Source organism: Sciurus carolinensis, chromosome 15 (genome assembly GCF_902686445.1).
Source record: "Sciurus carolinensis chromosome 15, mSciCar1.2, whole genome shotgun sequence".
Taxonomy (NCBI): Eukaryota; Metazoa; Chordata; class Mammalia; order Rodentia; family Sciuridae; genus Sciurus; species Sciurus carolinensis.
In genome coordinates, this window is record NC_062227.1 from 859,029 (window position 1) to 886,619 (window position 27,591).

Genomic DNA, 27,591 nt, shown 5'->3' on the forward strand with positions numbered 1-27,591 from the left:
AGGATTTGCAACAAGGGTAAATTTGTGATAAATTCTTCCAACTATCTGAGCGCCCCTCTTCCAGGCTTTCGCGGCTGGGGCACTCTCCCTGCGTGGGCTTCGTCTGCCCGGGAGGGCTGCTCATCCATGGGCTCGGACACCTGGGTGGCACAGGGGGCTGCTTCGTCTGCCCCTCCCCACGTCCTTCTGCTCGTGGCGGCTCCGGGATCTCAGTCCACGCGGTGCCGTGAACACAGGCACGTCCCTTTGTCCCCCTATCTGCCCCGAGCACCCGGCCCAGCCGGCTGCGGCCACCCTGGGACGCAGACGCGGTTCGTTCCAACACGGGGACGTGGCAACCGCCCAGGCTCGGCTCCTCCGCGGATCGGACCCGGGGCGCTGACTTTCCCCGACCGCACGTCTGCTCCTCGCGCAGGGCTACGGCCTCGGGAAGCCGGAGAGGCCGCGCGCAGCAAGGGGACCAAGCCCGGAGGCGCAGCGGGCGCCGGGCTAGCGCGTCCGGGCCGCATCCGAGGGGCCGCGGCGAGTCTGCACACGCCTTCCTCTCGGCGCACACCTGACGCTCCCCACGGGCCACAGTCGGCGCCAGCGGCCCCACACCCTAGCTGCCCGGGAGACACTCCTCCCGGCGGCCCCGCTTCCTCCCCGCCACGGCCACCACACCTCCCGGCGGGCCCCGCGCGCCCGCACGGGGCTGGCGCCTAGAGGTCCGCCCACGCGGGGCATGCTGGGAGTCGTAGTGCGCGGCGCTGCCCGACCACGTTCTCTTGCGTCAGGCGTTCCCACTGGCAGAGTCATGCGCCACCATCACAGGTCCCCTACTTTCATACTCCGAGCTCGTCGTGACGAAGGACTGTGCCTTTGCCCTGCACGGCACGCCGCGGCGGACCTTGGAGCCTCGCCCCGCCCCCTGTCACGCCCGATCCCTTGACGGCGGGCGCCGGGAGCGGCGAGGAGAGAGTGCGCAGGCGCAGCTGCCGGCGCCGCGCAGCACCGGGCGGGCTCGGGGGCGGGGCGCGCCGCCGCCGGGGCGCGCACGTAGGCACGCAGGGGCTGTCACGTGGGGTGCCGAGGATCGCAGTGCGCGTGGCCGCGGCGGCTGGTGTGGGGTTGAGTCAGTTGTGAGAACGGAGCTGCGGACCCAGCGCCGGCCACCGGAGCCGCGACAGGGCGACAAGCGTCGAGGCCCAGGCGCCCGGAGCTGGCCCCGTCCTAGCGCGGCCGAGCGGCGCCGTTGTCCCGCCCAGCAGCACCCCGCCGCCGCGGGCGCGCCCCCGCTCTGCGCTGCCTCCGATGGCGTCCGCCTCCGGGGCCATGGCGAAGCACGAGCAGATCCTGGTCCTCGACCCGCCCACAGACCTCAAATTCAAAGGTGGGCGGCGGGCTGCGGGCGGCGGGCCGGGGGCCGCGCGGGCCCGGCCGCGCCCGCCTCCCCCCGCGGCGCCGGCCCGCCCCGGCCCGGCCGCGCCCTCCCGCGGCCCTTCTCCTGCGGCCCCGCGCGGCGGGCGAGGCCCGGGCGGGCGCGGCGGAGCGGGCGGAGGCGCCGCCGCCATCTTGCCGCGCGTCCCGGGCCCGGGCGGCGGCGGCCGGGCGTGGGCGGCGGGCGCGAGCGCTGGCGGCGGCGGGCGCAGGGCTGTGCACGGTGCGGGCTGTGCCGGCTGCCGGCCGGCCGAGGGCGGTGCGCGCTGGCGGCGGGCGAGCCGCGAGCCGGCGGGTCGGTGCGGGGCGCGGGGCCGGCGCTCGGCCCTCCCGCCTCCAGCGCCGGGTCGCCCCGCCTGGCCGGTGCGAGTGCGGCCTCGGGACGCGCACGCCGCGGGCGCGACCGGGTGCCCGGCCGGGCCGCCGTGGGCCTGGAGCGCTGCCCGCGGGCGTGGAGGAGGATCGGGGCGCCGGTGACCTTCGCGGAGTCGGACCGTTGGCCCCTCGGGGCGCAGGGGACTTCGGGGACGAGGGGAAGGGAGCAGCCTCTTACCTGTCACTCGTGAGAGGAGCGCCAAGGAGCCCGAAGGCAGAATTAGGACGCGGGTTCCTGGCTGTCTGGTGGAGGGTAAGGCGAGTCCCCACCTAGAAGTCGGAAGGTGGAGGTTTACTTTCGGACGAGGGCGAGAACGACTCTGCGAGGTGCATAGCTTTTCCTGTGCTGCACGAAGAAATCCATGGTTGTTGGACTGCGTCCAAAAGCATTACAACTAGGTGGTTCTCCATAGGAACGTTTTTAGGTAGTTCTAGGAATTTAAAGACTCTTACGTGCTGGCATTATCAGGATGACATTCACATTTCAGGCTTTCTAGTGCCTTTACAAGTTCCTCTGAAGCAAGCTTGTTAGGCAGGAATTCAGTCAACTCTGATATTTTGAGGTGCAGTCAGTGCATCTCGTTGCAGCAGGTTTGTGTGTGTTGTATGATTTCACAGTTTTGACTGTGGCGGAACTTTGAGAAGTCATGAGATTACTTTCATTAAAGTAGCCCGTAAGTGCAAGGAATTTAATGTGCAATTCTAAGATGTAGTTTTTCGAGTGTAGTTTGCTTTTACCTTTTGACAGGCCGAGTTTACAGAGGAACTTTTTCCGACCAGTAGCCATGAGTGAGTTGTCATTAGAAATTTCTCAGAATCCTTTAAAACTGGTCTTAGACCGGGAAAATGCTACCCCAGTTTCAAGGATTCTCTCTAGCGAAGTTTCTAGAGAAGTTGTGATGAGGGAGTAAGTAGTGGTAGCTCAAACCCACCCTGCACAGTAACTTTTGGGGATGAGGCAAGTTTAAGAAAAGAAACCGTAAGACATTACATGGTGACTTACACATTTGTGTCACTTACTTTGGGTATTGAAGAACTATAGCTAGGACTCTAGAAGAGGTTTTTCCTAAGAAGTGTTACCAGTGTAAGTTACAAAGAACTCCAAGACTCGTGAGGGGGACGGAGGAGAGAGATGACACGAGTTCACAAGGTCGTCTGAGGAACCAGGCCCTGCCCTCCCTGGTTTAGGAGGTTTCAGAGAAGATTCTTTTCAGCTGCTGGGGAAGGTGGGCAAAGGCAGTAGTTGAGTAGACTTTGAAGTGAGAGAATGGGAAGAGTTTCCTTCAGAGTCAGTAGTGTGTTTAAAGGTGGAGGGCAAAGGGAGGTGGTGGCCCGGGAGAAGGATGAGATAGTTGACGATTGGTGCCAGTTGATTTTTAATGTTATTCTCGGAGTTAAAGGTAGTTTGCTGTGATGGAAACCTTTGTGTTTGCACAGCTAACCCCAAGTGGGGAGACAGAATCTACAGAACTTGTGCTCAGTTTAAAAATGATATAGAAATTATTTAACCGACTTGTCTTGAGTCACCCATAGCTTTTTTTTTTAATTTTTAATTTTTTTTAGTTATTCCTTTATTTATATGTGGTGCTGAGAATCGAACCGAACCCAGTGCCTCATGCATGTGAGGCAAGTACTCTACTACCCAGCCACAAACTCAGCTCCAAGTCACCCATAACTTTTTAGTTGAAGTGAAGGTTTGTTACAAGATAGTTTTGCAAAATCCAGTGTCATCTTCTAGTAGGTTTATTTTAATTATTTTGATTCTACATTTAGTTAAGATGATTTCTCCAGGAGTAATTCATCGAATCATTCTGAGATTGGATGGTTATTTTGTTATGTGCATTATATGATCATCTTGAGATGAGTTTTCAGCACTTTGAACAATTTTGGAGAAGTTGGTAATAGTACGTTTTTTGCATTCCTCAGTGTTTAAAAATACTTGTTTTATGTAATTATTAATATACAGAAGTGCTTTAACGATGACAGTGAATTCTGAAGTAGATCTTTTGCCACTTTTTAGTAAAGATATTTACCTCGTTTTCTTTAAATTCTGTGATTAAACCCTGGCAGGAATTTGATCTAGGATTTAGATTTGAAATTTGGTGTTTTCTGTGAAAAACTAATTTTTGTCTGTAAATTTTTTACTTCATAAAATTTCTTCCTTTGTGTTAAGCAGCATTTTGTTTTTCCTGTTATAAGAGGAAAGTTTGAAGAAAGCTTTAGAGAATGATAAAACAAATTCCAGATATTGTTCTTGCTCTTAATTATCAGGGAGAGGAGGAAAGTAGAACAAAATCATTGTGATGAAATTGTCCATAACAGTACAAAACAAGAAAAATAAAGCCCTCAGAGGGATCAAGGGACCTGTGTTGGTGTCAGCTAACCCTTGGGGTAAGAAGTAGCACAGTGAGGAGAATAATACTCCTAGGTACTGAATACTTAGCATACTTCCAGGTGGTTCCAGAAGACCCTCCCATTTCACATTGGCTATACCAAACCTTTGGGCCGACCCCGCACCCCCCCAAAAAACCAAAACAAAACATAAATGTCATCTTACTATTCCAAGTCTCTTATTGTCAAGTATCTGTTGTCTACAGGATAAAAGTTTTTTGGTATGATATATAAACTACCTCCTCTGGAACACCTACCCACCTGCAAACATCCATAGTTTCTTCCCTGATAAAGAAACACCCTCTCTTCTCTAAGGTTCTTTGTTTTTTTTTTTTTTGCTGGTTGAGGTAAAATCCCTTGTGACTCATATTTAGATAGTGTTCCATCAGATATTTTCCCTCATGTTTTCAGCCACCAAAGTCTTTCATTTTGAAAATAAGCAAACAAAATATTTCCTTGACCTGTAACTCCTGCTAGTCTAAGCCCTTCTTGGTCCTTCATTTCTTATGCATTCAGGCACATAGTCCCTGTTCACTGTCTCTGGCTCCTCACCTCTGTCCACTCCTCAGTCAATTATAGTCATATTGTCTATAGGGATATTTATTGATTGCCAGCTGCATTGATGACCTCTCTTTGGCAGTTAATATTACCTGCAGTTTTTTTTTAACCCAATTCTTGATGTCTACAATAACATTGTCTTCTAATTTTCTTCTTTGCTCTTTTCTATTATTTTAAATCTCTTTAGTGTCCTTTTTCTTAAATGCTGATGTTTCTGAGGCTCTGACTTGGTTTCATCTTTATCTCACTCTGAATTCAAGGTTTTCTCTGCCTTGGTATATTTTTCTGTACATTCTGATATACACCCAAATTTGTATTTTAATTCAGACTTTAGTTAGGCAAGAACACATACTCTAACAATTTATTGACCATTTGAATTTGAATATTCCTTAGGTGCTCAGAATCAACATCCAGGTTTTTTTCCCTATTGCTAAACCTACTCTTCTTTGTATATATTTAAAAAAAAATTTTTTTGTAGTTGTAGATGGATAGCATGTCTTTATTTTGTTTATTTTTTATATGACGTTAAGGATTGAACCCAGTTCTTCACATGTGCTAGGCAAGCACTTTACCACTGAGCCACAGCCCTAGCCCCTGCTTTGTGTATTTTTTATTTTTATTTTGCAGTGGCTTGATTACTCATACAGGAAACAATTTGCACACCTAATAATTAAAATCCGTTTCTACCTAGACTGTCCCTTTTAATGTATCTGTGCTTCTAAATTGATTTTTAAATTCATTCAATCATGAATCTGATTAATATAATTGCATTGAATTTGAGTGTCTGCTGTGTTAGGTATGATGAAAAAGTATTGAAATTATAATTGTGAGTAAAACAGTCCTTGTTTTCATGGATTGATTGTAAGGGAGAGATACACAATAAACCAATACTGAGATGAATGAAAAGTAGCTATGAAGATGTAGTGCTTTGAGAATCTAAGGTAGGGGACGTTGATCTGGTCTAAGTTACCTAGGGGAAGAGGAAAGGAAAATACATGTACAAAGATCCTGTGGTAGGAGGGAACACTAGAGTTTTGAAGAGTGAAAGAGGTCAGCGTGGCATTTGTGGAAATGACCAAAATGAGCTAAATGAGGAGTTTGTTTTTATCTCAAGCCACTGATGGATTCTTTTTTCTTTTTTTTTAATTGTTACTTAAACACAATACTTTATTTTTTTGTGGTGCTGAGGATGGAACCTAGTGCCTCACATGTGCTAGGCAAGTGCTTTACCACTGAGCTACAATCGCAGTCCCAGATTCTCTCTCTCTCTCTCTTTTTTTTTTAAATATTTTGTTATGGATGGACACAATACCTTTATTTATTTTTACGTGATGCTGAGACTGGAATCAGTGCCTCAATGTGCTGTGCAGGCACTGTACCACTAGGCCACAGCCCCAACTCACTGATGGATTTGTTAAGTGTACTGTGTGGGTGTGGGTGGTGCAGTGAAGGCAGAGGAAGAGTGGTAACATCAGGTTTGCCTGAAAGAAAATACTTCCGGATTGTATTTTGCAATGCAAGTCAAGATCAGAAGTGAGAAAGATGGATTAGGCAACTGCAGCAGTCCTGGCCAGAGGTGCCACTTGGACTGAGGAGTGTGATGAGAAGTTCAGAAGCCACACAGTGAAGTTCGGGGTCCATTAGACATGTACACTGACAGGTGGGGTGGCTTCACGAATGGCTTGCTCTGGGATTTCTGCTTCCATACCTGGTGGTGCTAGTCCCAGCTAATAAGGAACTGGGGGTCTGGATGAAGGCCTGTTGTGTTTTGTTTGGGAGCATGTGCGAGGGGGTAGGAGGATGATCATGGTCTCCTTAGGTGTGATGCATATGTTTAGGTCCTTTGGAGACACTCTGAGAAGGTACCAAGTAGGCCTGTGGTTATATGGGTATATTAACTCGAAGAGACATCTGGATTTGGGGAGATTTCCATATTTCAAATGATTTTCTTTTTTTGTCTTGGTCCTTTTCTCTACTGCCTGTTCTTTAGCTTGACTACCACACCACTGCAAGAACCACTCTTTGAAAAAGGAAAACCTGATATTGTTGCTCTGAAAAAGGAACACCTGCGGTATTTCCCATTGTGTGCTTGGGAAAGGCCGAGATCCCCTGCTACCCCTCTAACCCTGGGGCCTACTTTTTCTTCTACCCTAGAAACCATCTTCCCAACACTCCAGACTGTAGCAAGGTAGTAGCAAGACTGTTGCAAGAGCTCTTGTGTCTGATCTTCTTGGAATAGGGGCCTCCCTCTTACTTGTCAGGCAGTCTCCAGTTCAAGAGTCACCTTTGTGATGGTCTCCCAGTTCAGGGTGGTCACTGCTTTTTTCGGGCCACTAACCGAAGCTTGTACTGACCTACCATAATGGTACTTTTCACATTGTTTAGTATTTATGCTTACGTAATTTTCTCTCCTAGATTATGCTGTGGACTATTTGCGGATATATCCATTTCTTTTTATCTTTGTATCCATAGTAACAGGATCTGGATCATACAATAATTGCCCAGTAAATGTTTATTGGACTAATAATGATTCTGCCCATAATTCCTATTTTTAAAATCTTGAATTTTTTTCTTGGTTGGGTTTTTCATCTTCCTGTTGCAGATAGTTGTGTTTTTAAATTTTTTTAGTTCCAGAAAATAGTCATTGGGGTGTTGTATAAACAGTTGACTAAACCGCATAGGTAGATTGTTTCATTTTTGTACTTTATGTAGGTGATTTTTTTTTTGCATGTTCTGACATTCAGTGTTTGTGACTATATGACAGTTGTGTGGAAAAAAATGGCATTTTTCTATGAAATGGAAAAATAAATAGAAGTGTTTCTCTCTACCCCCATCAGTGGCTCTGCTTTCTGTGGTTTCAGTTACCTATGATCAACTTTGGTCCCAAAAAATTAAATGGAAAATTCCAGAAATAAATAATTCACAAGTTTAAATTTCATGCCATTCTAAATAATGATGAAGTCTTGTGCTGTCCTGTTCCTGCTGCCTGGAACCTGACCAGTCCCTGTGGGTGGCAGCATCTCCACACTGGATATGGTGTCCACCTGTTAGTCACCAGGTAGTTGTTTCCTTATCAGGGTGTAGATATTGCAGTGCTTGGGTTCCAGTAACCTTTATTTTGCTTAATGATGTCCCCAAGGAACAAGAGAGGTCATAAAGTACTTCCTTTAAGTGAAGGGTGAAAACTTTTGACTTAATGATAGAAAAATAAAATCATATGCTGAGGTTGCTAAGATGTACCATGAGAAAAAAATCATGTCTGAAAATTTGAAGAAGGAAAAATAAATTGTGCTGATTTTGCTGTCATTCCACAAAGTATTAAAGTGTGTGTGAATGCTTAGTTAAGATGGAAAAAGCATTAACTTACAGGTTTGGTACTTTTCTATTTCAGGTAATCCTTGGGGGTCTTGGGACATATCCCCCATGGGTGGGGGGATGGGGGAAACTTGATTGATTTAAACTCTTCAAAATTTGGTATTTTCTGATTATTAGTGTTGGCAATATCATTGTTGGTTTACTGTTCCCCTCTTTTGAAAAATAAATCTTCCTGTGTATATTTAAGGTATATAACATGATGCTATGGGATACATAAAGATGGTAAAATACTTTAGTGCAACAAATTAATATCCCTTTCATCTCTCACAGTTCCTTCTTTGTGTGTGTGTGTGTGTGTGTGTGTGTAGCTGCTGAAATCTACCTATTTAGCAGCAATCCTACCTAAATACAGAACACTTATATTGGTAGTGGTCAGTTGTGCATTATATCTAGACTGGTTCTGGTACTTGGTATCCTCTGACTTTCATCTCTCCATCCCCTTTCCCTTGTAAGTTTCCTTTAAGGCCTTTTCAACCAGGCAGTGCTGATGTGTGGAGACAGTCTCTTAGTAGATGCTTTTTAAAGTTTTCTTGTAGGTATTTCCACATCTCTCTTTCTCGTCTTTGTACCCTTTTTTTTTTTTTTTTTGATACCTGGAATTGAACTCGGGGACACTGAACTACATCCCCAGCCCCTTTTTCCATTTTATTTAGAGACAGGGTCTCACTGGGTTGCTTAGGGTTTTGCTAAGTTGCTGAGGCTGGCTCTGAACTTGCCTTTGTGTCTTAACCATTCAGTGAAGTCTTAGTTGCTGTTCAGAGATAGGATTTTGAAGCCTGAAAAAATTGGGTAGAAAATTAAACATAAAAGTACTATTATTTGCAAATGCTTGTTTACTACATCTGTTAGAACTGAAATGTGACTCAAATTACTCAAACTTATAAAAACATCTGCCTTAATTTAAAGATAATTAAAATTTCATCATTAACATTTTATCATACTTGCTTATTTGTGTGTTTTTGTTTGTGTAATAAAACAAATCTTGGATCACCTAAACATTTTGTTCCTTTCAGTTTGCATTTCTGACAATAAAAAATGGGAAATTTTCTTTGTGTGATTATCATCTGAAGCCGGGCCCAGCTTTTTTGTTTGTTTGCTTGGTACTGGGAATTGACGCAGGGGTGCTTTATCCTGAGCTGCATCCCCAGCCCTTTTTGTTTTTATTTTGAGACAGGGTCTTGCTGAGTTGCCCAGGTTGGCCTTGAATTTGGAGTCTTCCTGCTTCAGCCTCCCCAGCTGCTGGAGTTAAAAGGCCTGCTACACTAATTCTTTAATAGAATCTGTTTAATAGGTCTGTTGAGTTTTTTTTATGCTCCTGTTTCTGTTTTTCAGTGTGCATTGCATTTGGTTGTATTGTGTCTAAATTATAATCTTAGGTAGTGCCTCCCACTTCCTTTTTAAAATTACACCTTTGATTTGTTGAAAAGACCCTGTTGGTTGTCCAGTAGAATGACTCAAATTCCAGATCACGCATTTCTCAAACGTTTTGAGGAAGGTTCAAGGGCTGGGTTTGATTCAGATTTCAATATTTTGTGGCAAAAATGCTTCATAGGTGGTATTGCTTCATGTTTCTACTGGTGATCAGCTGATCAGTGGTGACACCCTTATCCCCTGTTGGAAAGCAGCTTAAATATGAGCCATTTTTTATGTGGAGAAGAAAGGTAGGAAAGAAGAGTGTTAGCAGTCTTTTGCCTTACTTTAGGATTAGGGTGTCTTGTTTTTATCTATTTTACTTTTCTGTGTTTTAGCCAGTTTCTACGATGAATTTGTAGTGCTGCTTATAAGAATAAACAAGATAATTGAGTTACTCAGTTTGATAACTTTGGGAGATTGAAGCAGAAGTTTTGTTATATATTCTTTAACAAATATTACACAGCCCGAAGCCTTTTGTAATATGGGTATATAAAGGTAAATAGGAAACACGTTTAATGTTTACAGCCATCTGTGAACATTGTTGGGATCATAATGGGGTCACTTTTGTCAACCCCTAACAACTACACAGTAGAAGGCAGGAGGCTGTGAAGGAGGGCATCTCCTGCTCCTTAACAGGAACATCACTGGAGATTCCAGAGCACACCTTGCCCACAGGCCACCGTGGCCTGGTGCAGAAAACACTTGGAAGGGTGTCTGCCCAGCAGCTGCCTGTCCAACCTTGAACTGCTGCCACCCTTGTTATCCACACTTGTAGCCAAGGATTATTGTTTCAAAATAATTTATATAATCCTCCTTATTTTGCCTGTAAAACTTGCGCTTGTCTCAGTGCCCTTGAATACACACATTGTTTATTATGGCCAGAATGTTCCCATTGCAGTGCCCCTTACAAATGTATTTATTAATCTTGGAGAATCTGTTGTTGAGGTTGACACATCCATAGCAATTCACAGAGCTAAGTCTAGGTGAAAGTAAATCTTCCTAGTAGATACTTCCAACAGTTGAGTCATAACTACATAAATGTGTCTGCCTCTGATCCTTGCTATCGATTGGTGGTCCCGTGAGGGAACCTTATTAGATGGATTGGGGGATAGTTACTTCTCTGAGAATGACCCCTGCCAATGGATTCTATTAAAGAGGCTGGTAGATCTGTATGTAGACATTGTTGATTGCTTCAATGGGCAGCTTGTTCTAGGTTATTTTTATAAAGTGAAATGTGTCATAGAATTATAAAGTTGAACATTTTTCAGAAATCATGAAGTCCAATCTTGTTAAGCAGTGTTTTTTTTTTTTTTTTAATTAGAAGGGCTTATAAAAAAAAGTCAGCTCTATCTACATATTCTACATCTGTGATTCAACCAACTGCTTGAAAATATTTAAAAAATAATACGTCTGTATTGAACCAACACAGACTTTTTAATTGACATTTTTCCTTAACAGTGGAACAACTATTAACATGGCATTTACATTGTATTTGGTGTTGTAAAGTAGACATACTTAAAAAATAGGGGGAGCCCCGCATAGGTTAAATACTTCATCACCTTGTCTTGGAACCAGTCTCCCTTGTGGATAGAGTGAGAATGAATGATATCAGCAGTCTCAGCGGGAGGGAGGTGAAGTGTAGCAACTGCAAATGCTGGTGACTGGTAGAAGTTGTGACGCCTTATCTTTAAACACAGCTCTTGTCAGGTGGTGGGAGACTGAACTTTAAGGTCCTATAGACTTTGAGATGGTGGCCAGTTTGAGCCAATGCAAGCGGAGGCATCCAGTTGACAGGCAGAGAAAAATAGGCAAAGATATCCGTGGTCCCAGGAATTACCTTCTCTTGAATGCAGCTTCTTTCTGAGGTCATTATGCTTCATTTCCTGTGCCCTTGAAATTGCTTCCATCTTTATAATAAACTCTAAGTACAATTCAATTCTTCATGATGAAAACATTTCTTTGTTGAATAAGATTGGACTTCATAATTTCTGAAAATACATTCAACTTTATGATTCTGTGACATTTCACTTTATAAAAAATAATCTAGAACAATATCTTGAATTTTTTGTAAAAGAACCATGCTTATCAACATTATTTTTGATAACTTATGTAGCATTCATATGCAATAGCCTGCTTACTTGCTTTTCTCTGGCATTTGGGATGTTTCTCGTAACTTAAGTTGTGAATGGTTGATAAATTTAGGTTTAATGGAAGGTAAAGTTTAATTACCATGTATTTCATCTTTTTAAGGATGTGATTAGATTGAATTATTAGAATAAAAAGATGTTAGAAACAATTGCTAATATGAAAGGGCTTAAAGAGAATCAGTTCATAATACAAGTAGGCACATTGCTCATGACCTTGATAGCATTTCATTCTGTAGCTGTCTGTTTTCCATGTGTGTATATATACTTTTACACTCAATCTGACATGAATGGAGTGACGGCCACACTTGGAAGGCAGAGAGTGCGTGTAAGTTTCATAGTATGTTTCCTGCATGGCTTGTTTTCTCTGAAGGAACTCTTACTATTCCTTCATAAAACCTATAGGAAAGAAGCATCTGTTGTTCTTGTTTTCTGAGTCTCATTTCCACTGCCAAAATCTTCAGTAAAACAATCTTCAGAAGGTCTCCTTTTTTAAATCTTTGCAATTTTCCCTTTAGGACTTTATAGATTAAAGACTTTATGAGCAAATTAAGTTAATAAGTGTACAGGCTTAAAAGTCCCTTCTGATTGTAAAACCATGTTAATGTAGAAAGTTGAAAAGATAAAGTGAGTAAAAAGTACTCAGTGGTACCACCTAGAAATAACTACTGTTTACGTTTTGATACATTTCTGTTATTTACTGGGCATAACTCTGTGTTTTTTCTCATGTTACAAATATTTGCCTCTAACAACAGCTTTAGATTATAAATTGATAAAAATGTGTCCTTCACATTCTCCCAAAATATCCATTTCCTTCTGTTTTCTTATATCCTGCCTATCTAGATCATAAAAATTAAATTTTCATTGTGGTCCACCTGTTTTTATTTTACTAGAGGTAGTCAGCTATCATTCACATTTAATGCTCAGTCTTTAACACAAACATTGTGATTTTTCAAATAAGTTTTTGGTGTGTGTACATATTTTTCATTTAGAAGGTTAAAGAATAGAGGGACAATTTTGCCTGTTAAACCCAAAGTGAAAAGGTTAGATTGGGCCAGAGAGGTTAAGTGATTTGCCCAAGATCAGTCACTTCCTTAATGGTTTTAGAGTTAAAGCACACTGCATTATGCTGTTACAGAAGCTAGCTTCTCCCTCTCCAAAAATTTTCCAAAGAAATGAAGAGAATAATAGTTGTAACTTTTGGTTTAAGTCCTTTTATTTTAATGTGAAGGTGCTTACAAGTACAAGGCCCTGGGTTCAATCCCCCGCATAGCGGGGGAAGAAAAAAAGATCTTCCTTAATGTTGAAGGTGATGGATGAGTTTCTTACTATATGCCCAGACAGTGTTATACCATGTGAAAGGGTGCTAAAGGAACAAAGGACATGGTCCCTGCCTCTGAGTAGCTGCTTCTGATTTTAGATCGGTAGAGTTGGAAGACATTCTGTTAAGTGGATTTTGGAGATTTTTTTTTTTTTCATGATAAATTCTGAAGCTTTCTTGGTTGAATAATACAGTGTGAACAAATGGGCAGTAAGCCCTTTAAAGCTTTTAAATACTAGCAGGTTAAGAAAAACAGCCAGTTGTGCTTTTGCTCTCAGGACCAATGCTTTTGTAATAATGTTAGTGAAATTTCATAAAGGTATTTTTAGTACTTCAATAGCCTGTCTTTCTGAATAGGAGTGGAGCTCATTTGTCTTTTCAGGGCTGGTGCTGTTTCTTTGCACGACAGTGTGTGTCATCCCTGCTTGGGTGTGAGCACTATTCCCACTGCTGGGGATGTGGTCATGAAGAGTCTTGTGGCCTTCTGGGGCTTGCTCACACCAAGCCTGGTATTCAGTGCAATACAGGAAAGGTAAATACAGTGACTGTGTTTAAAATTTGTAATGAAAATGTTTTAGAGCTTTCTTGGCTCATGTTTCTCAGTTTTTATACTTATTTCACGGAATGTTTAGCATTTACCTATTAGGACAAGGGAATACCCATTTAAAAATCTTTTTTAGTATATTGCTAATTTGACTGTACTTTCATGCTTTATTGCTCCTGAAATGCCGCTGTTGTTCTTATTAATTAGAAAATAAGTAAACTTAAGTAGTTCATAAAAAATGTATGAGTGTTCAGGCCTTGGAGTCAGTCTGGATTTGAATTCTCGCTTCCATTGTTTTGTAGCTTTATGACCTTGGACTAGTGTTTAGCTTCTGAATCTGAGTCAAATGGGTTTAATAAATAATGGAAAGTCTGCTTCATGGACTTGTTACAAAGTTCAGTGACATAATTCATACACAATTTGTGATATATGATAAATGCCAGTTGCTGTAAAAATTTTTATTACAGCTGTTGCCTTTGCCACTCCCATGGTTACTGTGGAAATTCTTAGTAGATATTCCATGTATTTTTACACAGTGTATGTTTCATAGTGCATGAGGTTTTAGGTTAAAGATAGTATGATACTTCCTTAGCAGTATAACTGTTGTGGAACTGGGAAACTGTTTGGTGAGTGATAGTTAATTTGCCAGATTGCATGGGAAGCAGTCCTTACCTGCATGGTGCAGCTGTGTAAGTTAAGTATCGGAGCTGAGCATCTGGTGGTTCTCATAAGGGTTTTTTATCATTCTTATTTCAGTAAAGGTAGGATGAAAGAGTAAAAATCTAAGGGTTGGAATAAATGATTAATGAAGACCTAGAGTCATAACATTCGAAACAAAGCATGCATACTTTTGTTAATTTTGTTGCATATTAATTAATAGTATTTCATGTGACTAGTCAGTCCTACTGCTAGTGTATTTTCACTCAGCAAATGGATACTGAGCAGTTACTGTATGTTAAAGCCTGTGTTCCTGATTCCAGTTTTTTGGATGAATTGATTATTTCTTGAGCAATGAAGTAGAAGGACATAAGACAATAATGAAGGAAGAAAATGACACAAACCATGAGATAGGTACAGATTATGTTAGGTGCCAGTTGTATGGTCAGTCATATTTCTCCTTAGATTTATTCTTTGGTTTATTACTCTTGGTGCTGTTAGGTGTTCAGAGCCACTGGCTTAGCCTGCACATCATCAGCAGGAACTTTGACTTTGTCAAGAATTGTGAAGGGACTGCAAATTTGGATGTTGGTAGAAAATATGAGGCATCTGAGTTAGAGCTCTTAGGAAGTGAGTCTAAGATTATTCATGATCCTGAAAGCAGTGTGAGCTTTATATTTAGGTTGGTCTTCCTCACCCACCTCAAGTTCCATGGTGGTGACAGCAGTCCAGTTGGATGCCATCCTGTGATCTTAAAATGGACTGTTCTAGTAATTGTTTCCTAAAGGTTAAACTAAAACATTCATTTTGGGCAAATGACAGGGTTTTCCTCCTCTACAGGAATTCAGTTTCAGAAACTCTCAAAAACATTAATATTAATTTCCTACATAAATTGCTTCAAATGTTCATTTTCTCATCAAAATTTCTTTTATGTATTTTTCAGTTTTTAAAATTACACTAAGAATAGGCTTTTATCCTAAGGAAACTCTGTAGAGTTGAAATTATCAAAAGATATACAGTCACCTTTCAGAGCTGAGGATTAGAAACTTGGCCAGCCTTGCAGAAAGCTCTCCTTGTACTTTCTTCCTGCTGATCACCCTCTCTTCCTGCTCTAAAGCTGACCATCATTCGAACTTTCATGGTAACCACTTCCTTGATTTTCCTGATGGTTGAACCACCTAAGCATTGCAAAGGATGAGCATTCATTTAGTAAAGCAGGAGATTATTGGCTTAATGCAGAGGCTCTTTAACATTTGACCCCATATTTCATTTTTATAGTTTGTATTTCATAGTGTTCCTTTTGTTATCTCAAAGTGGAATTCATATGCAAAATTACCTAGCAAATTAAAATTTGATATAATTAAAATTATTAATATAATACCCCAAGTATAATATAGGGGAGAAATAAAAAGGAAGTATTTTTCAGTGAAAAATGCATTTCAATGTGTAAATGTTTGGACATGACCACAGTAGTAGACACATTGAAGTAGTGAGATGCTTTCACCTACTTATACTAGGTTACTTTGGGATTTAAGAGAGGGCTAATAGGTTACTGAACAGTGCTGACAGTTTTTCTTTAATGTTGCTATAAGGGCATATTGGTGGAATTGTGTGTGTGTCACCTGTGAATGTTTGCTAATAGAGAAATGTTGTATTGGTGAATTAAGTATCACGAGTGGCATTGCTGTTCTGGTAGAATGATTTTCTGTAATGGCGAACTTCGCTTTTAAAGTTTTGAAGAAAACAAAAATTTCTGTTTTATATAATAAAGGCATTCCTAGAAAAAGATTTTTCAACCACTGTGAATTTTCAGAGCATGTTAGTCAACTTTCCACTACTAAAACAAATGCCTGAGGTAATCCACTTAGACAAATTCCATTTCCACTCACAGTTCTGGAGGTTCCTGGTTGCCTCGGGCCTGTGAGGAGGCCGCAGGTGGCAGGAGTGCCTGCTGGAGTACCAGGGATCCCAGTGAGCTCGAGACCTCTTCCTAGGCCCACTTCCTAAGAGCTCCTTATCCTGGGACCATGCCTGGGACAGGGCCTTTGGGGGACACTGCAGATCCAAGCTCCAGCAGGAAGATGGTTTGAAGATTTCATGGCATGGGGACATAGCGTCGTGTTGCCCTGCCCTGGCATTGCAGAGTCTCCACTGTTCTGAGTTCCTCCGCCTGCCTGTTGTACCACCCAGTCGTAAAGCCAAACAAAACACCTTTCAGTGGCATTATTATTTGAAGGATTATGTTTGTGGCATGTTCATTAAGTCATGAAATTTCTCATCTCTGAGGCTCCATATAGGCAGGTTTTGCCAGGTCTTTTTAACCAGCTTCTCCAGCGGGGCGGGTAGGGGGGACACAGCTTTCCCCGTTACCCTAGTTTCCTTATCTTACTCTGAACTGCCCACAGAATTGAGTGTCAGACTTTCATGGATATGTGCCTGAGTGTGATTTTCTGGGGTAGGCTATAGCTCTCCCAGATTCTCACCAATCTCTGCTACTCACAAGTGGATCAGATGTTTTTTCCCCAAGATCTCTTTTTCTTTCTTTCTTTTTTTTTTTTTAAAGCTTTGAATCCTCATAATTCTTATGCTCCTGTTGATCAATACTTGGAAAATTTCCATTTTAACAAGGAAAATGGGCTCAGACCATGAACTGTCTGCTGGGAGCAGCCCTCATGGTGAGGCTTGCTTACAGGGACATAGTGCAGCAGAAAGTCTCAAATGTTAAGTGGTTGTATTATAAATCATTTGACATTTGACTTGTAAGGTTAACATGTCCAGTTAAGAATTTTGTATTAACTTTTTTGATTTTCATTTTTTGTCTAGAAAGGCCACAATTTATAATCCCTGGAGATTTATAATCCCTGAGGGACAGTATCATAGCATTTAAGGATGTTGAAGAATACATATAATTCTTATGGAGTTGATGAAAAATAACATGGTGGTTTTAAACAAATCACCTGTCTTATTTTGGATAATTAGCATAAATTACACTTGCAATTATAAAATATAGGATTGTTCAAAATTAAATTTTTTTGAAATGATTCTTTTGTCCTTTTACTGAGAAGTTGGATTTTTCCACCTTCTGTGCTTGCTGCTAATATTAGAGTCCTAGTTAAAATAGTGCTGCAAAAATTAGTACTCTTGATCATCTGTAGTGACCTACTGGCTTTGAGAATGTAAAGAAATGGAATTTAAGATCCCTAGTTATAAAATTTACAAAAGTTTCAAAATGTTTCCATCCGTTCGTTTTTGTGGATTCACGTAGTGAAATGAACAGATTGGAATTTCCTTCTTTACTCTTAAACCAGTGGAAGAGTGGAGCTGTTAACATTTGCTTTGCAAAAAAGGCAAGCTGTTGAGGAACAGCACTGGTGATATGGTCTGCAGATTGAATGATTAGCTTGACCATATAATTCAGCCAGCAGTTCAAAAGGTTCTACTTCATATGTGTAGGATATATATATATATATATATATATATATATATATATATATATATACAAACCAAGCATGCCTGTTCTATCAGATGGATTTTATGTAAGAATGCTTTCTTTTCTCAAATAGTTCTCTGCCTTTTACATTTTCTTCTCATTGCTCTCTCTCCCCTCTTATCCCTATTCCAAATCTTTGTTTCTTAGAAGGTATTTTTTTTAACTCACAGACTAAGCTAAGCGTAGGATGAAATCATAACTTAGAACACAAACTCAGTACTTCTAAGGCCTTTCCTTTGTGAAGTCGGCTTCATCTCCTGTTCCTAGGCAGCTCTTGGCGTTAGTGTTCACTCTCTTTCTGATGCCTCCTCCTGTCTCCCTGTAAGTCTTAGATAATCTTCCAGTATTCCACAAAATGGCATAGTTTGAGAATTTCCTCAATCTGGGAGTTCCATAATATGAATATTTAAAGTGGTTAAAAAAGGCTTATTTTTGTTTATGGTTTAGATGAAGAAAAGATATCCTTTGTAGTAATTGTCTTTTGTTTCAGTCTTCTAACCTTCGGTTTTTGTTGTTTTTTTCTTGGTGATGGGGATCCAGGACCTCTTGTTTGCTACAGGCTCTACCACTCTGCTACCTGCCCCACTTTTAAAACATCACTTCAACTGATTCCTACTAAAACCATTTACACTTGTTTTTGAAGTAGTTAGTAGTGTGTGGTTATAGCTTCCCATTGGGACACGTTTTTAAGGTTATCTTCTGACCCCAAATTAACAAATAATTAATTTTGCTGTCTAAATTACTCCACACAATGCCTTTGGCTTTTCTGTAAGAGCACAATATATGTCATCTTTCTACCTTACCTCCCTTGGAGATGGGGGTTGCTGATTTAATTTGGGCAGGGCTGGGCGATGGCGGAGGAGGAGGGGGAGGAGCTGGAGCGCTGTTCGGGTAGGGCAGCGTTTTGCTGTGGGCCTGCCAAAGTAAACTGAAGATTGGCATTGGTTTGAGGACCACTCGAAAAGTTGGATGTTTTCATTCATGGGGTCAGAACATACTATAAGAATGCAGTTGTGGGCTTATTTCATGGATTGAAGCTTCTAAAAGACTTTCTAAAAATAGAAATAATTTACGTTCACTGTAGGTTTGTAAATAGAGGTAAGAAATGAAGAAAACAGATTTGTAAGTCTACCACCTGAAGAAAGGTGCTCTTGGCTGTTTGGTAACATTTATATGTGTACAGACATCAATTCATAAACTAGGTTACATTCATTCAGTTTTGAATACTGCTTTTGTTGTGAATTCAACAAGTTATTTCCCCTTACTTTCCTCACAGGCCCCTTCACAGACGTAGTCACTACAAACCTTAAACTTCGAAATCCGTCGGACAGGAAGGTGTGTTTCAAAGTGAAGACTACGGCACCTCGGCGGTACTGTGTGCGGCCCAACAGTGGGATCATTGACCCAGGGTCCACCGTGACTGTTTCAGGTGGGAATCTCGCCCTAGAGCCATGCAGTTGTGAACGTCACATTTTATGATCGTGTCGAGTTTGGTTTATCTAGTGGTGTTTGATCTGGAGGGAGGGACATAGTTTTTAAAGATGTTCCCTTACTTTCCTGTGTGAAAACTATTATAGAAAACTTCCCATCATCACCTTGTGTGTGAGGCTGTGAAGTTGACTTATAATTTGGACAATTTAACACTTAGTATCTAGTCTTTATTCCTACAACCCAGCACCACATTGCTACCCTTGTTTTATCTTTCAAAAAATGACACCATTTTTGCAACTAGATCACTCTGTATTACATATTATGTGCAATCTTAGAAGTGTTCTAATTCTTAAACACTTAAGAATTTGTCTTAAAATTGTGCAGTGCCTCTTTTCTGCCTGTTATATTCAATCACACGAGTCTTTACACCTCTCATTGTGTCAACATTGTCTTGCACTTGGAAATTTTATTACTCTTTCACTGTTTGAAAGTGTACTTGGTTCCCACCCAATATGGGTCACTTACTCCTTCTGTGAAATGTGTGCTGTTGCCATGGTTAATACCCTCTGTGAACTGTTTCTTTCCTTAAACTTCCCAAGACAGTGCTCCTTCCCTACCTTCTGGCACCCTGGGAAACAGGAAGTAAGTGTGAAAACTCACATCTTCGTGGTGCAGAGCCTCTCGAGCCTCACACTGAGAAACCATTCCTTTACTTTTTCTTTTGTAGCAGTGCTCAATTCCCATTGTGTCATAGATGCACACATGGCTTTTTACCCTCTCCCAGATGAGCACCTCTAGGGGCATTTAAAAGTCACTTGGTCACAAATGGTATGCCTCTGCTTCATGTACAAACAGAGAAACAAGATGTATCCCATTTGTTTACAATAAAAATAAATTAAAAAAAACAACACACACAAAACAAACAAACAAAACAAAAAAACTTGGTAAATCCTGAAGAATTTTCCTAAGATACTGAGAATTCTATATTGATGTTCTAGTTTTCAAGCCCACAGCAGATTAAAAAATAGCAAGTTACACCAAGAATGAAAGCCTGGAGCAGACCCACTAAGACCTTCCTGCAAGGCAGTAGAATCTTCCTGCAAGGCAGTAACAGGCAGTCTTGGTGACACCAAGTCCTCCCTTAGTAGGTACTTCCCAAGGTGCAAGCTCAGGGAGACTCTGCAGCTGGTATTCCTAGCCTCTGGGTTAAGGTGTCCTGAGAGGAGTGCTTTCAGGTGTACTTGCGTAAGCAAACCCAGAGTCATGGGAAAGGTGGATGTGGAGTGAGGAGGAGGAGTTCTGCACGTTGCTCTCTACTTCTGTAGCCGCCAGCTACGTTGGGAGAAGCTGGAATTATTTCAGTCCATGTTAAAATGGTTCTTCAGAGCAGTTAATCCTTATGTATCCCTAAAAACTATTCGTAATGTCTTTTTCTTTGGGGGATCTCAGATCTTTGGAGTCTTATGTATTAATACTTCTTAAGAAAGTTGATACTTCCAGAGGACTTTCTTCACACCTGACTTGTTAAAAGCTCTGAAGTGGTTACAACTGTACCAGTTTCTGATTCCTCCCTCCAGCTAGAAGTTAGCTTCTCCAGGGTTGAGCATAGAGCCTTTCCTCCAGTCACTCGCACCTCTGCTTCCTCTGGCAGCCTCCTTGTCCCACATGCTCATTTCTTTTTCCCCATTCTGTCCCTTTAGCACTTCATTTTGTGAATTTGTTCTTTTGATTTGTATACACTTAAATGGATTTTTGAGATTGTTTTCTTTCTTTTTTTTTTTTTTGGGTTGGTCTGCACTCTTTAAGAGCATAGCCATTGTAAAGTTATACCAGGTTTTACATTTTCTTTTTATCTGTGGACTTGTGGTTTCTCGTGATGAGCCTATAGTGCTTGCTTGGTGAAGTACCGATATAAATGGAATTTTATTGTGCTTTGTCTGGACTCTGAGGCATTTATTTGGTGCATTTTCTGCTGCTATGGATTTGGTCCTTAAAAAATTTGTAACCATGAAGGATTTAATGGACTTGGTAGATATACCTTATAGATAAATTTATCATATATAATTGATATTTCTTGTATTTGTCTTTTTGAAAGTTGCTATAGGGGGCTAAGGAAGGAAAGATAATAGAATGAGACAAACATCATTGTCCTATGTACATGTATGATTACACAAATGGTGTGACTCTACTTTGTGTACAACCAGAGAAATGAAAAGTCATACCCCATTCGTGTACAGTGAATTAAAAAAAAAATAATAAAAAACTTAAAAAGTATTGCTATAGATTTTAGAAATGATTTATTAGTAGGGAGACAATTTACATAATACCTTACACATTTTTTTTTATAATTGTTGATTTATTCTTTTTTTTATTCCAGTACTGGGGATTGAACCCAGGACCTCATGCATGCTAGGCAAGCGCTCTACCATTGAGCTACACCCCCAGTTGATTTAGTCTTCGTGATTTCTTACATTGGATATATAAGCTAGCATGATTTACAACTACCTGACACCTCCAAATCATAAGTGCTTCAAAAATACTTCTCAGTAACTGTGTATTTAAAATCCATTTTAGAAATATTAGTTATATTAAAACAATATATGAAGGTGAGTTTTAAAGTCACCGAGTATTTCTTCTGTAAATATCCCAGTTGTCCAACTTAAAATTATTACTGAATATTGAAATGAAACCTAATCCATATTGTAAGTAGTTGATAAATAATTTGCCAGGTTTAATTTGACCATAAACATAATAGGGGTTAATGTTGGCAAAGTTTTGAAAATTTCACACACTTAAGTGTAGAGGTGGTAGTCGTAGAGTCATTTTCATAAACAGCTATTTGTTAATTTGCAGGTTATCAAAGACTTGGCAAATCAGAAAAGTGGACAACTTAAAAATAATTAGAATCCACAAAGTTGCTTCTAGATGCCACGTGTAAATAATGCAGTGGGAGGGCCCTTGAACCATACTGGGTTTGGTTTGCTGCCCATTTGGCCTCTTGCTGAGGCTCTGGGAGGGAGTGGTGAACAGGCCAAGGCAGAGGGCAGTATAACCTGTCCTTTTTTCTTCAGTGATGCTGCAGCCCTTTGACTATGATCCCAATGAAAAGAGTAAACACAAGTTCATGGTGCAGACGATTTTTGCTCCACCAAACACTTCAGATATGGAAGCTGTGGTAAGTATGGAAGAAGTTCTACAGAATTTATTTTGGTAAATATAGTTTACATTGTGGGTTTTGTGTAGCTGTCAACAGGGAAACCTGATTTTTAAAATAATAAATATGTAAGTCTTTATTACAGACAGTCCTGGTTAGTCTCAAGAAAGAGTGAATCTTGATTAAGGGTTTTCTTAGAAACAGTTTAGAAGTGCAGCTGCCAGGAAGAAAGTCCTGTGGTTGCTGGTGAGGTCAGTGTGATTTTACCTGACAGCCATGGCGGGCCTGGGATCATCTGAGGTCCCTGTGAGGTTAGCAGGTGTCCTTGGCAGGGGTCAGCACGGGGTGTGGCAGTGCAGTGGTCCTCCCTGAGGAGGCGCATGCTCTCACCCCACTCCAGGTAGCCAACCGCGCTTGTTCTTCAGTTGTCCCTTAGGTAATACCTGTCTGCTGAGCTCTGACCTCCTGTGTCTCATGTTTGGTTTTGTTTGTTTTTAGTGGAAAGAGGCAAAACCCGATGAATTAATGGATTCTAAATTGAGATGTGTTTTTGAAATGCCGAATGAAAATGATAAATTGGTAAGTAGTTAAGTGTAAGAAAATTGGACCTCGTTGACCTTTTATAATTTTTTGGCTTCTGTTTTTGACCTTTAAGGTATATATTGCTATGGCTAATCTGCCTAGTGCTCATTTAAGTTCAGAAAAAGTTGATATACTTTTTTCATAACCTTTTGTTCATCCAAGAAAAAAGAAATACTTCTTAAATCCAAGGTGCAGGATGGGGACGACTTATTTAATTCTAACTTTTGGCCACTTACGCCACTTCTAGTTCTCATTTAGAATGAGATGCATTCATACTTAAGTGTAGTTAAGGAACGGATATAAACTACTTTTTGGCAGTCTTGGGATAAAGAATTTAATTTACATGGATACATCATAGTTTATGCTAGGTTTGACCTTTCCCAAGTATTGTGCTCACTTTTGTTTTTGGTCAAATTCCATGTCATTTTATTCTTTAGTAAATAATTTCTTATTGTTTATTTATTAGTATGAAGAAAATAAATTGTTGAGGTCTGAGTTGGTAGGTGTGTTTAGGAAGATCAAAACCAAACCAGTAATCTGAATGTATAACTGCGAGAACCTAGGAGTCAGGAAAGCCAGCAGGATTCAGGACAGTGAGCCCCGTGAGCCTGTGGTCCTCTTGAGGAATTTCCTGTTTGTACTCCATCTTATTTCTTTAAGCCCTCCTACTGCCCATCACTTGTGTTGTTCTAAGGCAAATCACAATTGCATCTGTAACTATTTTAATGCATATTGCTCAAAGGACTTTTTATAAGGTTAAAATGTTTTTAAACATGAATACCATTATCATGCTTTTAAAATTCGTGTCATTAATATGAAACTGTCCAGGCAGCATTCACAATTGGTTTACATACCAATTTTTTTGTGCAGTTTGTTTGAATTGGAGTAAAAGTAAAACTAGATGATATGGATGACCTGTTTCTTACATCTCTTCATCTTGAGGTTCCCTCTCTTTTTGTCTTACAGAACTAGTGAGTGAACTAGTTGCCTCTAGACTTTTCCCTGTACTCAGTCTCTGCTGTTGCATCCTCATGGCCTCATTTGACTTTGTCTGTGTCCTTGGCATTTCCCTTAATTGGAACTTGGGTCTAGTGGCCTGATGAAATTCAGATTTGTTTTGCTGAGGGTAGGATTGGGGCAGGACTTGAAGGTGCTGTTCCCTCCAGGAGGCACAGCATCTCTCTTTGGTGAGAGTGGTTCTTACCAGCAGCACCTAACCCCACCCCGCCAATGCAGGCAGCTTGTCACCACTGAGAGGTGGGAAGAGTTGCTGCAGGCATCTGTGTAGAAGCTGCTCAGTTTTGTACAGTGCACGGATAGCTGCTGTGACAAGGAATTGCCCAAAACATCAATAAAGTTGAGATTGTATTAATTCGTTCCAGGTTCTATAAGGGTGATGTTTTGTTGTTCCCACTTGATGTGCTAAGAATTCTTGTAATGAGAAACGGTGCTCGTCTGACATTTGATGATTAAGTGATTTGAGTTTATAAGGGCGGGATAAATGCTTGAGTCTCTCATTTACAGGTTTAAAAAAATGAGTTGATTGACAAGCATCTCTTGTGTGTAGTGATGTACAATCTTCTCCCTCTCTCCTTCCCTCCCCCTTCTACTTTCTATATTTTTAAAACTCATGGGTTTAAATAAACTTGGGTTTTGATTCCTTTCTGTTGTTTCTGGTGCTCAGATTGGCTGGTTGGAGGGCTTTTCAAGTTGGTTCTTAAGTCTGTTTGACCCTAGTAGTCTTGGGTACTTTCCTGGTGTTTAGCATGGCAAGGTCTTTCCAGGCCCACCTGTTCTTCAAGGAGCTCTGGGCCCTTTCAGGGCAAGATGGCATGTCTAGGGTGAGATTGGTTTTGGATTTTGTCTGGATTTTGACTAAGATGAGAGAAGAGACCCATTTGTCATTTGAAGGTGCTCCTTCACATGGCACTGTTTTAGTGGTTAAAATCATGTCAATAGCACATGGGTCCTCTTGTTTCTTTAATGATTGCATTTTATGGGTAGGATATATTTTTGAAGATTTTAAGTAATTCAGAATATTCAAATTGTACTACTGATGGTAAGAAGAATTGGTAGGTACTTGTATGAACCAGCTGAAGTATTTTGATATAGCAATAGTGTAGATAGGATTTATGACTCTTTCATTAGCCTTGCTATTTTGATTTTTGATGGACATGTTTAATTGTTGAAATTTACTTTTCAAGTTTTCATATAAAATGAGATCACTTTCAAATTTATAAAATGTATGAAAATTGCATCTATATTGTATGCAGGTTTGAGGTAACCTTAATTAAGAAGAAGGGATTAAATACAACTTCTTTTCAGTTTTCGTTTTGTTTTCTTTTCTATCTTTTGGCATTAGTGGGGATCAAATCCCAGGCCTTATGCATGCTAGGCAAGCACTCTACCACTTGAGCTACATCCCCCCACTATGCTGTGTTTTTTTTTTTTTTTTTTTAATTTTTTTTTTAGTTGTTGATGGACCTTTATTTTACTTACTTATATTTGATGCTGAGGATCAAACCCAGTGCCTCACACATGCTAGGGCAAGCACTTTACCACTGAGCCACAATCCCTGCCCCCCCCCCCCCTTTTTTTCCCCACAGTTGTGTTTTTATATGACAGTTTTCCCCAAAACTTATTAGTCTGAAAGAGTTCTGTGGTCAATTGAGTTTAGAAAAGTACTGCAAAGACCATGTCTTCCAAAAGGAATCACATTGTGTATTTGCATGTACAGGCTCTGAGAGGATCTGCAGTAAGTAAATATGTTCAGACCAGCATTTAAAAATTTAAAATGCACTTTTGAAAATATTACTCCTGCTTAAACTCATTCTTGTTGTGCTATTAAGCTCCAGATTCTACCAGAAATGTTAATTACTAAGCAATGTACATAGATTCAGGACAGCCTGGCACAAACCAGTTCTGTCTCTTGGTTGATCATAATGACTTACTGTCAAGTCATCAAGTCATCTCATCCTTTATGGAAAATGTGAAACTGAAGCACCAAATCTGAAGTCTTCATGACTATCAAGTTATATGCAAAACATCTCCATGTTACTGTATGTGTAATTAGACCCTGTTGATAACTTTGAGTTCATAATTGCCAATATGTGAGGTTGATGAAACTTCTTAAAGTTGTATTTGACATTTTTGGTTTCTTGCTAGCTGTCATAGATAGAATTACTTAATATCCTCCTTCTTCGTTTAGCTTAGGTTTAGTTTGAAATTTGTCTTTTGAGAAGGTTGGGCATTATTGGATAGTGTGAGGCCTAGTCAGTTTTCTTCAGATTGTTAAAATGCTCTACAAAGTTGAATTCTGACTTAGAAAAAATTAAAGATCACATTCCCTTACTCAAAGAAAATATATTTCTAAATCTTCAAGATTGATGGAAAATGTAGTAAAAGAATAGAGTGCAAAACATGCCTTTTCGTTTGTAGTTATGATTGTGATATAGCAAATCCTTTGAGATCTTTTGACTTTTTGTTAGTTAACTTAGCTAACTTCGCAGTGCTGGGATTAGAACCCAGGCCTGCTGCTAGGCGGGAACTGAGCCACTGATCTACGCCCTGATCCTGTTTCTGTTTGTGAACCAGCATGTCATGTAAGTGTGTCAGCCCTTCTCATTGTGGCCTGATGTATGCGTATTGGTGGCACGTGTGTTCCATGTTCAGCTCTGCTCATTGCTTGCAGCAGTGGACAAGCCTGTGTTCTGTTGGTAACCCCATGCATGCACATCATGGAAGAATGGCCATAGTCAAGCTAGCACCCGTCACCTCGCAGTTACCAGTTCTTTTTTGTGGTCATTTACTTTAATAGAGTCTATTATCAGAGTTTGATCTTCACAGTCAACTTAGAGAAATTTGGATATTTTGGAGAGCAGATGGAGTTTGTAGTAGCTGTAACAGTTGCTGATGCTTTTTTCTCAAACATGGCACAGGTCTAGGTGATTTTGGTTTGTTTCTTTGGTTAGCCACCCCACCCCACTCCTTGACCTTGCTGCCCCACCAAATTCCTGCCCCCCAAAAGAAGTCTGTAGGCATTTAAGTGTGACAATGAAAGCACACGGTGCTTTTTTTGAGAATCACGATCTTTTTAGGTGTGCTGATAGTTCTTGGGCATTTACACACTCTGAAAACAGTGGGAAGAGAGTTGTTTTTTGATTTCTCTAGAAATTTGGAACATTGACTATTTAAATTAGAAAATGATTGAACTTTTGTGATCATCTTGTATAAAAGGAGCAGCCTTAGAGTGGTTGAATCTGTGTTTTCATTTTAACAGTATAGAAAGTTATGTTTTGTGATGAAATAGATCTTACGTGAACCACGTCATTACAGGGTGAGTTTCTTTTTGGGACGTGGCTAATTAGGATCATAGCTAGGATGGCCAAGGAAACCCAAGAACACTTTTGTTTTAGAATAAAATGAATTAGGATTGTGACTTTCTGAACAGTCATAAACTAATACTGACCTTACGTACACTAGGGGGCGTGGTGCCCTGGTGCGTGGGAGTGGCCGGGTGTGTGACTGGGTGTATTTCAGCTCACTGGGTGTGGTGTGTTCAGTGCTAGCACTGGAGTTCAGCGTGCTCCCTGGCGGTTTGCAGCTGGAGGCAGATGACCCTGAAGTGTGGACTGTTGTGTAAAACGGCTTCTTAGTCATGGCTCTATCTGATTTTTGTCAGTTCTAGATTATGTAATATCTAATGTCCAATTAGTGATAATTTCCCCCCCCCAGGAT

General features: G+C 41.0%; 1 protein-coding gene and 1 non-coding gene across 3 annotated transcripts in view; one reads left to right on the forward strand and one right to left on the reverse strand.

Moving 5' to 3' along the window:
- Positions 1-1,049: 1,049 nt before the first annotated feature.
- Positions 1,050-27,591, forward strand: part of Vapa (VAMP associated protein A) — a 36,324-nt gene continuing 9,782 nt past the window's right edge. The window contains exons 1-4 of one of the 2 annotated variants that reach the window (XM_047526596.1): positions 1,050-1,372; positions 18,964-19,116; positions 22,190-22,293; positions 22,771-22,851. In XM_047526596.1, the coding sequence (XP_047382552.1) occupies positions 1,294-1,372; positions 18,964-19,116; positions 22,190-22,293; positions 22,771-22,851 (417 nt within the window). In that variant the 5' untranslated portion in view covers positions 1,050-1,293. The remainder of the gene's footprint in view (positions 1,373-18,963; positions 19,117-22,189; positions 22,294-22,770; positions 22,852-27,591) is intronic. The other variant, XM_047526597.1, reaches the window with a different exon arrangement.
- On the reverse strand, positions 21,490-21,567 carry Trnaa-agc (transfer RNA alanine (anticodon AGC)). The gene has a single exon. It is a non-coding gene; the product is annotated as a tRNA-Ala (tRNA).